We start from the raw sequence: 13,398 nt of genomic DNA, 5'->3' as shown, positions 1-13,398 counted from the left end.
GGCCTGGAGGTCTGAATGTGGTCAGGCAACTGCTGACCCCTGGAGTAAGTGAGCTGGGAAGAGCCAGAGGGGGTGATGGGCAGAAGTGACAGGCTTGAAACTGAGTAAAAACACGGTACAGATCCTGGTGCCGACGATATCCAGGAGGGACCCTGAGGGCAGGAGACTGAGCTGCAGTGGAAGACAGACCGCGAGAGTTGAGGAGCTGGGGGGCCAGGCAACAGGTGGCCCCAGACCCTATCTAAGTTGTCCATGTGCAATCCTAGACCCCGAGGCCGCGGAGAGAGCGCCCACAGGGCAGAAAGCACTACTCCGGCCCAAGGAAGCTCAGAGGTGCTTCACACACCGCATCACCATCCCCAGGCCCTGGGTGGTGGGTGTTAATCACAGCTGGGGAGGCTGGGCAAGTTTGGAGCCTGTAGTCGCAGAGTAACTGACAGAGCCAGGCTCCACCCACCTTCCTCTCCTCTTCAGCCACTAACTTAGTAGCAACTCTGGTCAAAGACCTAGTGAGAGTCGGGGAGGGATGGTTGTGATAAGAAAATCTAAACCTCCTGGAACAGAGAGTTATTAAAGGCCTAAATTCAACATGGTACAATTTTTAAGCATCTGCAAATCCAGCTCATAACTGAAATGATTTCCAGTGACTACTTGATTTTCTCTTGAAGCAGCGGGAAATCTGCACCTATCACAAACTACAGTTAACTAAGAGCGTTAGATCCAACGTACTAGCATAAGTCTGAATTACGTAACCTTGTGATACAATACCTGAAGTCTCGCCAGGTTCTGTTGTAGGAAAAGTAACAGTCTTATTTCTTATCTCAACTCTTGTGGAAGGTGGTTTAGTCACTGGTTTTACCAGATGATTAACTGAAGGCTCTGTTTCTGGGGAAAGGATTCTAAACGGGCCGGAGGTCAAACAAGTGAAAAGTTCTTCTTGGGTCAAGTCTTCTCGAATTTGAACCTTCACAATTTTCTGAAATGAGCCAAACAAAGGGATAAGATGCAAGTGAAGCTGTTGTTTTTTTTAAAAAAAATTCCTATTTTTAAATTATGGTAGAGAAAAGTAATGCCAAACAAATGAAACACTGGTGAATTTAAAGTCCATTCAGATCCCAAAGTAGCTCTTCGACTTTATCCTTTCTCCCAACTCCCCTCTTTTTTCCAAAGCAAAATCTGCAAGTTAATGATGGCTTCCAGGACCCACTCTCCACTGCTGCCCACCCAGGACACTTGTTCAGCTCACTAGTGGAAAAACTCTGCACTAAATACTCTATTTAATTAAGTCTATTTGGGCTGAAAGGACACCTCAATTCGATTTCTGAAATGTAAGTGCTATCAGTGAGGATTACAAAACTTAAACTGCAAAAAAAGAGAAATGTTGATCAAAAAAAAGTTTAAAAAATTACCTTCTGTCCATTGTCACAGTGTATATAGATCAAGCCACTCCATGGGAACACTGAATGTTTTGTGGATAAGGAGGAATTAGGACTCACAAGAATTTGTAGGTTGCTCCTTAAAAGAAGAATTGAACACTGAGAACCAAGAATACCCTGTACTGGAAGAGCAGTAACCACAAGAGTTACAAACACTGTCCTGTCAGTCACCAACTATTTCCTCACTGCTCAGAAAGAGCAGAGAACAGAGGTAAGCTACCAGGCGCATTTGATTTGGCCTCAACCCCAACCCAGTGGCTGACAAAAAGCTGAGTGGTGTGAACCCAAGAACCTAAGGGCAAAGCTCATGTGAAAATGGACCACATCACTGAAATGCCATCTAAACAGCAATTCAAGTTAAACATTTCTGGAGCAAAATACCAGTAACACAAAGGCTCTGAGCCGCCAATGAAAAAGAACGAGCCGTCACGGTCACACAGTGTAACTGGAAGGGAAGAGAGGGTGGGAAAGGGGGTCGGTCAGGTTTTCTGTGCTCACTGTTCTCTTCAAGAGCTATGGGATGTCAAAGACTTAAATGTGGACGATGTAACTGGATTTGTGACTGAAGAGAAACCACCAGTTATAAAGAGAGGTCAGTACCCACGTCCAAAATGGCCAAGATGACCTCCCACTGCTAAAAGCTCAACATGCAGGGTGATGGACAAGTCTCTGTGAATAACCTGTCCAGTCATCTCCCAGCTTTTCACCCATTAACAGACAAACATTTAACTGACTGCTTTGGTCCTAGGAACCTTTCTCTGGAGTGTCCCCAACCATACCTTAACCTGGTCTTGGTCAAATAAACTCTCCTGAAACGCATACGCCATCATTTTGCAAAAGCAAATAAACTTCATGTTGCTCTTGTGCAAAGTTGCTATTCCCAAATGTGAAGCAACTTTCAGATGTGCGTATTCTGTGCCAACCCAGACACAGTCCCTGAGAAGCTGCAGAGCTGAGGCTATATCCCAATAATTAAGCTGCACAGAGAGGGCAGCTGCTCATCACCATCTGGCCCCCAAAGACTTCTTTTTACCTTAAAATATCCTTTGTAGAAAACGGCAAACTAGATTATGGCTCAGACATATCAGAAGCCAGGAATCTGTGTCTGTAAAATGTCCTTAGAGAAAACCAGCAGAATAAGCTGCTAGACCCAAGGTGACAAAGGCAAGACCCCCGGGGCTTTGGAGACCACTACCCTCATCACGTGCACAGCCACATCCCTGTGCTGTAATTCTGTAGGCAGAGCTACATCAGCAACTCTCCCCCGCCTCACACGTCTCTCCACCCTGTCAGGCTGATACCGTAACTGGCTGTGGACATGGTCTCTACCCGCTAAGAAGCATGAGTCCTGAACTCACTGTGGCCCCACAGAACCATGCATGGTGCTCTTTACAGAGTCAGCACACTGCAAAATTCTACTGAATAAATTAAAATGGCCTATTATTTGATCCTTAAAAAGTCACCATGCTAAAGCATCTAAATAACACCCAGGGGAAAGGGAGGTCATACTTACTCTGGTGCGATAAACCCATGTTGTGGTGTCACTGTAAGACAATGTGCTGGCCAGTACAGCTCAAATTTCAGTAACCTAACAGAATTGTTTAAAATCTGGAAACGTCCAGTTTTTGTCATATCACCTATGACAACAGATAAATAAAATGTTACTTACATTTAACATTTGTGAAAAAGACAAAGGGTAATAAATAGTAAAAATAAATCCTAAATAAAAACACTACCATACTAACTCATTTTGTTTTCCCAACTGCCCAATTACAGAAATTTCAAATTCCTGGTAAAGCAAGACCTTCATTTACTCTTGGAAACTACAAAGACACTGAATAAAGTTTAGTAGTGAACAAAGAAGAAAAAGGAAATCTGGTAATTGTTACTCCCTGTCTTGGGCACAGACATAGGTACTAGATTTGTTCCTACTCTGGACCAAGGGTATCAACGTTAAGGGTAAAAGAGGCCAAGTGCCAACTGCATTCTCAGTGGGGGATGGGGGCGTGGGGGGCAGGAATCAAAACTCCGGATGGGCAGCTCTGCCACACGGGAGCTTGGCCTGGGGTCCGAGTCCTCGTGTCAGGATGACACTCTGGCTGGGTCTGTAGCAGGCAGGGGAGGCCTGGGCAAGCCACCAGCCACATCTGCACGGAGCCCAGGTCTGTCCTATGAGAGCCCTGAGGACAGAGCAAGTACAGCCCGGGCCCCAGAGGGACTTTCTGTCCTGTCGTTGGGGGCATACTCACAAGAAGGGGCGACTAAAATCAAGTGTTCAGGCTGGACAGTCCACACTTCTTCTGAGGCCGATTTATCTTGAGGTGGGCGAACAGCTTGTGAAAGAAGTGGAGACCCCTGAGGACCTTTCACTGGTAAAACATCCAAAGAAATGTTACCACCATGTGTCCCACAACTGCCAGATTCACTAGAAAGAGAGAGAGAAAAGAAATTTAAAATGATAAAGCAGATTGTGTCACATTTTTATATTAATTATTCATAAATCTGAAAACATAAAAATAAAAGTGCATTATATATTTTTCAGTGAATAAGAATCCTTCACATTGGGGTTTTCTTAAAGAAGTGTATAAAAAGTAAAGTACAGTATAGGTTAAATGTTACTAATCTTTAATTAGAATCTGCAATGATTTGTTTCCTGCCTTGACTTCTGCATGCCATCTGAGGTCTCTTAAAAGATTTACTAGAGGGACTTTCCTGGTGGTCCAGTGGCTAAGCCTTCGTGCTCCCAGTGCAGGGGGCCCGGGTGCGATCCCTGGTCAGGAAACTAGATCCCTCATGCCACAACTAAAGATCCTGTGTGCCGTAACTAAGACGCAGCACAGCCAAATAAATGTTTTTTAAAAAAGATTTACTAGAAAACTACCCAGGGCTTCCCTGGTGGCACAGTCGTTAAGGATCCACTTGCTAATGCAGGGGACACAGGTTCGAGTCCTGGTCTGGGAAGATCCCACATGCCTCGGAGCAAAGCCCATGCGCCACAACTAGTGAGCCTGGGCTTTAGAGCCCGTGAGCCACAACTACTGAGCCCACGTGCCACAACTACTGAAGCCCGCACGCCTAGAGCCTGTGCTCTGCAACAAGAGAAGCCACTGCAAATGAGAAGCCTGCGCACCGCAACAAAGAGTAGCCCCTGCTCGCCGCAACTAGAGAAAAGCCCGCGCACAGCAACGAAGACCCAACACAGCCAAAAAATAAATAAAAAGAATTTCCTTCCTTAAAAAAAAAACAAAAATAACCTACCCAATATTAAGAATTTAAGAAAAACAACAAAACTCTTCAAGTATCTATAACTGAATAATGATAACTGGCTTTACAACGCTAACACCAAAAAACTTTAAAACAAAATCTTCTTGGCAAAAAACTACAGTTAAGAAATGCTAATAAAGTTTAGGAAGTTTTTTTACTAAGTGTTGAAATTGGGTTTTCTAATAAGCCTTAGATTACTAAAAAATTGTAATTCAACTAAATTTCGTAATCACGTGAACACATGACAACTTAAGTTCACTGGTGCGGTGACCAAGTTCACCTACCACACAGCAGGGCTACACCTGGACTCCAGTCAACACTTGGCGGACAGAGAGAAATCCCTCTCTTCACCCCTAATTCACTGCCCTCTGACCACCCCCCCCTTTCCAATCAGACCTATACTGCCCCAGAGAAACAAAGGGGGCACCAGCCAAACATCAGAAAACAATTTAAAAAACAAAGTTGATTACTGTTTGTTTAGCTTCCTAAGAACAAGTTCCTCACAACTGAAGTAACTGTCAAGGTAATTTTTTTTTTTTTTTTTTTTTTTGCGGTATGCGGGCCTCTCACTGTTGTGGCCTCTCCCGTTGCAGAGCACAGGCTCCGGACGCGCAGGCTCAGCGGCCATGGCTCACGGGCCCAGCTGCTCCGCGGCATGTGGGATCCTCCCGGACTGGGGCATGAACCTGTGTCCCCTGCAACGACAGGAGGACTCTCAACCACTGCGCCACCAGGGAAGCCCTCAAGGTAATTTTTAATACATGTTAATACTATCTTTGACTATCTTAGAAAAAAAATTAACACGAACAGCATAAGGATTAAAGAAACCAAGTTGGCGTGAGTCAGAGGCACTAGGGTGATGGGGATGGGGGGAGTCAGCCCTCAACTGGTGCCACTAAGACTTGCTGGTGTGAGTTGGCAACACTGGGCCCAGGGAGACAGACCATGTGAAGACAAGATTGGCTGAAAACAGGGGGACTAAGTAAAACGTAAACATATTGAAAATAATGGGGCCAGGCTTCTCAGTACTGGAGAAAAAAGGTACAATTATGGGAAGGAGGAAAGGAATCCACGTGTTATGTTAGATTAGAATTGGAGGTATCAGTGTAAACTCAAGATTTTAACACATTTATAAACAGAAGTAGATATGAATTGCACGTGGATTTGTATATAAACTCATATATTTCCTAGCTCTGTCCACTGAGCGGGCTTAGAAGCAAGGACACCTCAATAACAATGAGCACGTTGCTGCCCGTGTCCTCGTTTCCAGGCTGGACAGGCAAGTGAAGGACGAGCCTCGACCATCCTGCTGTACCTGTGAATAAGGAGGTGCCCAGAGGTGGTGTGGGCACAGGCAAAAGACCAAGGAGCAGGTCAGGGGGCTAAATAATGACAACAAGGATTAATCTTGAATCCACGAGTTGGTCCTAATATATGTGAATAAGAAGAAAAAGGAAATTCCTTCCTCAAAGTAGAAAGATAACTAATAAATGCAGAAAGATGGGATCAGAAAATCACCATTTAGTAACCAAGACAGACATAAAATGATTCAGGAAGCAATCCTCACTGGGTGCTCAAAGTCTCACAAGAAACAAGATCATTCATTGTCTCCAAGTTGTGTATTATAATATCCCTTCAAGATATTTATTAACTTTACAGTAGAGAAACCTGGCAAACACCACTTAAACAAAGTGATAAAAATACTGCTAGTAACAGGACAAATCAGCACTGTTCACCACCGAGGAAGCTTCACTGAGAAACCAGCAGCATCATTCTGCATGTCCTGAAGCTGTGAACTGAAATCAAGAATATTTTACAAAGTAACTGGCCTGTATTGTATAAAAACATCAAGGTATCCGGTAAGAAAGAGTTAGCAGCTGGCCTGCAGCCTACTTTTCCCTTTTTACCAGAAACGACCAGAGAAAAAAAAGAAAGATGGCTTGGTTAAATCACCTTGTAATCTTGCAAATGCAGGATACCACAGCAAATGCACTGGGATCCTTAAAACAGGCAGCACCTGGTCTGTCTCACATTGCTTGTGGTAAAGAAATCTGAAACTTACGAATTTATGTGGCACAGCTGTTTGTAAAGTATCACGTAAGTTACATAGTTATCAAAGCATAAAATACCTTTCATGATCAAAATAGTCTCTTGTGTGACACAACACACCCACAACTTATGGACCTTGTGTTAAATCTAAGCCAGAGGGGAGTGTTGATGTTACAAAGTAGATCTAGAAAGTACCATGGGCAACCCCAGGTTTCTCTGTGTTTCACCCCAAATTAGTACTGAAGCTTCATTCTGGAAAATACCTTTGATTCTGTGGATCGTACTTGATAAGCAAACCCTGTTTGTTTTCTCTGTTGTGAAAGACTGAGGAACTCCCTTTATTGAAAGAGAGTAAATGGACAAGCCAACCAAACGCACGTGTGATCTCAGATTAGATTCTGGACCAAAGAGGAAGTGGAAAGAGGCAGTTTCTTGTTTGCTGTTTGCCTTAACTACACAGGACACCACTGGGAGACTCCGTGGACCAGATGGTGGTCCTGTATCGCCGCATCAGTGTCCTAACCTTGACGGGCTTGCCATGCCTATGAGGGGGGGCATCTACAGCCAATTCAGGGCTACTGGTCATCATGTCTGCAAGTCACTCCTAAATGGTTCAGAAAAACCTGTATATACATGAAAGACCATAAGGTAGATGTGGTAAAACGTTATCAACTGCGAAATCTCGGTGCAGATAGCGTATGGGAGTTCTCTATAAAAGTAACTTAATTAATTTATTTGTTTCTGGCTGCGTCGGGTCTTCATTGCTGCACATGGGCTTTTCTCTAGTTGCAGCGAGTGGGGGCTACTCTTCATTGCCGTGCACGGGCTTCTCATTGCAGTGGCTTCTCTTGCTGTGGAGCGTGGGCTCTAGGCACGCAAGCTTCAGCAGTTGTGGCACATGGGCTCAGTAGTTGTGGCACGCAGGCTCTAGAGTGCAGGCTCAGTAGTTGTGGCACAGGCTTAGTTGTTCTGCAACACGTGGGAACTTCCCAGATCAGGGATCGAACCCTTGTCCCCTGCATTGGCAGGCGGATTCTTAACCACTGCGCCACCAGGGAAGTCCCTCTGTATTGTTTTTAAACTTTTCTGTGAATTTGGAATTCTTTCAACTTAAAAATAAAGATGAAATAAACAGTTTGAGACAAAAACCCAACAAAGTACAAGGTAAAAGATCAGTTCCACTGTGAATCAAATAATCTTCAACTCAGATGAAAGATGTTTTGTTAGTTTTACCTTTTAGATTCCAAGCTAGGTCTGGAAGAAGGTGGAAGAAACTCTCTGTTAGAAACAGAATTTCTAAATTCTCCAATTACTGAAAGTATAATTTTACGCATGTTTCCATAAAAGAGCTGGATGTCATTGGGCCGCTGGGGAAGGTCATATACTGAAATAGAAAATAATGTTTGAAATACATGAATCTTCACATAATCACACCACCAAGTAACAGAGGCACTCATATATTTACATATTTTCTTGTATCTTCTTAGTTGGGGGTAGGTGACATTTGGATTTTTAACACTACAGATTAGCATCAATGACTGGCAGCTCAGGCTCTGGCCCTGGATTTGGATTACAGCCACGCCAACGCTCAGCCTGGGACCTCTGGCAGCTTCCTTCACCAGTCCGAGCCTCAGTCTCCTCACGGGAAGTACGAGTAACAACCTCTCTCAGGGCTGTGGGCACTGTTCTGACCCCCAGCATAAACCAACCCGGTCAGTTTCCACAGCTCTCTGGGCATCATCACCTCCACCCCAAATGAGGGGCCAAAACACAGAGTCTGAGAGCACATACTTCATAAGTGGCAGTCTCATAAAAACTTAAGTAAATCCAGAAACAGGCAGTATTAGTATAACTACATGTATTTAGATTGATCAGACAGTGCTCAAGGTTTATCCAAAGATAAACCTACCTGAATTTATATATACAAGAAATTTTAGAGAACATGCTTGTATTCTACATATAAATTAGATATTAAGAATTAAGTGTTTTTAAGATGGAAACTCAGAAAGAACACAGGAAGTGTAAATTAAAATTTATATTAAATACATCTGACTATAAAAGTTTAATTGTGAAATTATTTGCCACAGTAATTACACATTTTACAAAAGTAAGATCGCTATGAATGCTTAATAGTAATACGCTCAAATGTTTTTCAAAATAATCATGTAAAAAGTTCAACCGCAACATTCTTATAGGGATCCATTACACCAACCAGCACAAGACCAAGTGGGGCTGCTTCCTCCCCTCACCTGGACAGCATGCACACCACCTCCAGGAGCCCAATACTCCCTGATGTGCAACCTGGCCCCAAGGACCCACCTGAAGCCCCCACTCAACCCCATCACAGGGGGGTCTCAGCAGGTCACCTGTCAGGTTTGTCAACACAACCCTTAACACACCCACTTCCTGAATGTTTGCACATGCAGCTCCCTCTGCCTGAATACCCTCCCCCACCCTGGTCCACACCTTCTCCTCCTTGTCAACCCCCTCCCCGCTTTCTCAGCAGATTGCCACTTCTCCGCGGCCCCCAGGTCCCTAAGGACAGTTCTGTCACAGCACTTTCATGCTATACTTCGATCACCTGTCTCCCCCTTGGCCGGTGAGCCCCTAGAGGCAAGGGCGGCACCTTCTTCCCCTGTGACTCGTGCCCTGCACTCCCCACCAAGTCCACTCAGACATAGAGTCGTGAAGCTGCGAGGGCTGCACACTCACGCTGCCTAGTTCTCATTAGACTTCACTGCTGCTGCTATGTGTCTGGGTCCATCTCCACGGCACAGTTCAGGTTAACTCTTTCACGTGGATCCTTCCTCTGAGGAAGGGATATGGAAGGTGAAGCTCGGAGGAGCTGAGGTAGCAGAGATGGGCTATGAACTGAGGTTCAGCTCCAAATCCAACGTTCTTTCCAACCATTTCAAATCTTTTCATTATTTTTAACTAACCCACCCTTGAAGCAGATGATCTAGACTCCCAATTTGCTGAAAAGATCATAAACTATTCTATATCACCTCTACATAGGCATAAATATCCTTTTCCTTTATCATTTCCCACTTCAGAAGGAGTGTGTATTTCATCATTAAAAAACTAGAAAATAAAAATGGGGGGAAAAGACACTACCACCTGAAATTCTACCACCAGAATATAACCACTGTTAATATTTTGGTGTGTATACTCCTGCAATTTTACCTAGGTAACTATAAATAAGACATTAAATTATTTTTACCAAATGGGCTGGTGGGGAGTGCAGGGCATGAGTCACAGGGGTAGAAGGTGCAGCCCTTGCCTCTAGGGGCTCACAGGCCAAGGGGGAGACAGGTGATCTTATATGCAAAATTTTAAAATAATTCTTTTCTTAATAAATTGAGGAGCTTTCCATGTCACTTAATATAGAATCATATTGTCTGAATGCCTTCAAGATATTCTATTGCATAATTAAACGATCCCCTACTCTTGGGCATTTAGGTTACTTCTAATTTCTTCCTATTATAAACAATACTGTGGTGAAAATCCGTACACATACTTTTACACAATTTGCATGTTTCCATTCTTATATTTTGTATGAGTCATAGATACCAGTAAATACCTGAATTGCTCAGCTCAGCTCAAATAGGGCTAAACATCTAGATTAGAGTCACACTACCACTATCACATCCTCCATAAATTGCACAGCAGTCACAAGAGCAGAGAAATCTCAAAATGAGTGTAAGTTTGCAATCATGAAATCTTAAACAGTAATAACTTGAGTTTAATCATAACTGTTCTCCTCCTCTATTCACAAGTCCACCCAAAGACTAGGTGCAATAATATCTAACATTTACAAGGCAAAGCCCTCTCATCTGATCTTCACAAGAACTCTGTGTAGAGAACAGAGACATTATTCCTCTCATTTTACAGCTAAGGAAACTGAATTTCAGTGATGTAATCTGTCCAAAGTCATACAGTAAAGCTGTGACTCAAATTCAGCCTGATACCACATCTAAGCTAACACTCTTCCTCCTCACACACTGGACCCAGAAGATTTAAAATACGTTGAAATTCCTACCTTCAGTTACGAGCAGCTCGTCCTGAAATGCTTCCGCAAAGTCGATGTTCTGCAGCATGCTCTGGGTGGGAAGGACCTGCTTCCTCACCCCTGGTGTGTGCAGCATGGCTCTGCCAGTAGAGATTTTATTCAGAAGTCGTTTATACATACAAAATAACCTTAATTAGATTTTATTCATGCATCTGGAAAATCCCACTAACATCATGATACATTACTTCATAGATATAATGTCCTAAATCCCAATATAAGTAATTGAAAAAAAAACCCCTTGTTTTGGAAATTCCCTTAAAAGTTATACATGGGAGTACAATCATCAGTTTCAGTTAAACACATCAAATCAACCACTTCCTAACAGAAGAGTAGAGAAAAGATAAAATTAGATTCTTTTCGGGTCATACATTTTCATTATTTGTGAAAATTTGGTCAGTTAGAAATTTGTCTCAGAAAAAATATGCCAAGAAAATGATACAAATAAAACATCAGAAGGGAATATTTAAATTACCATGTAATTCTGTTACTTTGACCTCTTCTAGAGAATTTTGAGGTGAGAGAACTAAAAAGTAAATTTCTCTATAAAACACAGATGTTCACAAACGAAAGAAATCTCATTACTATAAATTAATGGCAAAGAGGAGTTATAAAGGAGTACACTGATTTCTATATCCCAGTAGAGAGAAAGGAAAAAAACCAAAAAACTTGTGATCTAATTTCTCTAAATGCCAGTTTCTATTTCTAAAATACTCAACTGAGAGAAAAAACCGCATTCAAAGTTGAGCTCTTCACTTCAGGTCTGTGCTATCATCATGTAGCAAATCATCACTAAACTCTTCTTAAACATTCTAACAGTCTTTCACAGATTAAAAATAAAACAGTTTCCTGAACTGTGTATCAGAATAAAACACAGCAGAGCACAAAGGACTGGAAGAAGGAAAGACTGGCCCACGCACACGCCCGCCCTCCCGTGAGACAATGACTTCCTGAGAACGATGAACTGGCAGGAGCTTCACTTACCTCATACTCAGCTTTAGGCTAGGAAACAAGATTTTGTGACACAAGAACTCTGAATTCAACACACAGAATGTCTAAATCACACCTAGACCTAAATATAAAGTTGACAACATTCCAGCATATTAAACTACATTTAGATCAGATGTACCAAATTTTTTACAAGTACAAGCTTAAGTAGCTAGAGTTAGACACCCTACACATGTCTAAAATAAGGCTTGATCCTCTGAAATGATTCTCAACACTCCCAGAAATGTTCCAAGTCAGGTGCATTTACACAATATACTCTTTCAGTAGTTCTTAAATCTTTTCTGAAACTGATCTGCTATCATTACAAAGACCGTCCTACGATGAAGTCCAAGGTCCTCTCTGAGCAAAGGAGCAGAGGCCCCTATGTACGTCCAGAAAAGGATACTGCAAGGAAACCTGCAGACGAGTTTCCTACAGGTATTTCTACCTGTATTTCTCCTACAGGTAGCTTATCAGTCACACAAATTTTACCAAGATTTTTCATCTGCCAGTTCACTAAAAGTAGTGAAACATCTTCTATAAATTCCAAATCCCAAACCACTGTCACAGCCTCTTTATTTCCACTGAATGGTCCCCACCATCATGTAAGGTAAGTGACCCACCTTCGGTACTGCTGTCTTGAAATTTCATCTCCACCAAAAAAGTATATAGTTGACAGTTCTGTGGTGTTTTTACAATTGTTTTCTCTGTCTGATGGATTATATATTATAGTAACATCCTGATGCCAAGAAAAAAATCAGGAGTGAATATTAAATATTTCTGAGTAAGTCATTTCACTCTGAATAAACTGTCACAGGAGCACAAACAGTCACTATAGACAAAGATGCACATGAAGAGTATTTCCAAGATCAGATAAGTCCTTCCACTCCTAAGTTCCTTTCAAATATGATTTTAGCTCTCTACCATAAAATACATAATTATTACTTTAACCTAAAAATAAGCTCATATTTTTAGTGCAGAGACTTTCATACTTACTTCTTGTTTTCTTTCCTTGAGCACAAATTTGTCTGGAAAAATCCTTAATACTCGAGGATTCAGCAAAACTTTTTTCTGAGAATCCTTAAAACCTACAGCTTTAACAAAAGCTGCTCGAGAGCCAGTGTTACGAACAGAAAAAACAATTCTACTTTCTTTGCCAGGCACTAAGTCATTCACTGTTACCATGTAACTGTCAGATAACTTTTTAACATCTTCCAAAATCAGGTTACTTGTGCCTCCATATCCAGACAAAGGTATCTAAAAATACAGAACACATACATCCAAAATTATTTTTATGTAAGCAGAAAATAGAAGATTAAATTACGGTCAGAGAAGACAATAAAAACAGATTTACTACAATTAAAATTATTAAGCTTTGTGTACTTTGGCTAGTAGCTTCCCCACAGTCAATCTCTAGCCTTACAGTAAGGACTATGTTTTAAGGGAAAAACAAATCAATGAGCTACAAAATTATTTACCTTCCAATATGCCAAGCTTAGATGATAAAAGAACAATAAAAAGATTAATATTGATATGTTTGCTTAAGCAGTGTTCAGCATGAAAGACACTGGTATTTATAATTTACTCTGAAATGCA

The 13,398-nt window shown here is 42.0% G+C and overlaps 1 protein-coding gene across 1 annotated transcript in view; it reads right to left on the bottom strand.

The window, feature by feature from the left end:
- The window catches only part of LOC136132458 (nucleoporin SEH1), a 119,012-nt gene that overhangs the window by 19,301 nt on the left and 86,313 nt on the right, over positions 1–13,398 (bottom strand). Inside the window, exons 38-45 of the mRNA XM_065889344.1 lie at positions 12,799–13,059; positions 12,426–12,541; positions 10,789–10,898; positions 7,983–8,133; positions 3,686–3,861; positions 2,950–3,073; positions 1,410–1,515; positions 769–976 (exon numbers count right to left, since the gene is read on the bottom strand). Coding sequence (XP_065745416.1) covers positions 769–976; positions 1,410–1,515; positions 2,950–3,073; positions 3,686–3,861; positions 7,983–8,133; positions 10,789–10,898; positions 12,426–12,541; positions 12,799–13,059 — 1,252 coding nt within the window. The remainder of the gene's footprint in view (positions 1–768; positions 977–1,409; positions 1,516–2,949; positions 3,074–3,685; positions 3,862–7,982; positions 8,134–10,788; positions 10,899–12,425; positions 12,542–12,798; positions 13,060–13,398) is intronic.

Source organism: Phocoena phocoena, chromosome 13, assembly GCF_963924675.1.
Source record: "Phocoena phocoena chromosome 13, mPhoPho1.1, whole genome shotgun sequence".
NCBI lineage: Eukaryota > Metazoa > Chordata > Mammalia > Artiodactyla > Phocoenidae > Phocoena > Phocoena phocoena.
Note: the sequence above shows the minus strand (reverse complement) of the source record. Positions and strands in the feature narration are given on the sequence as shown.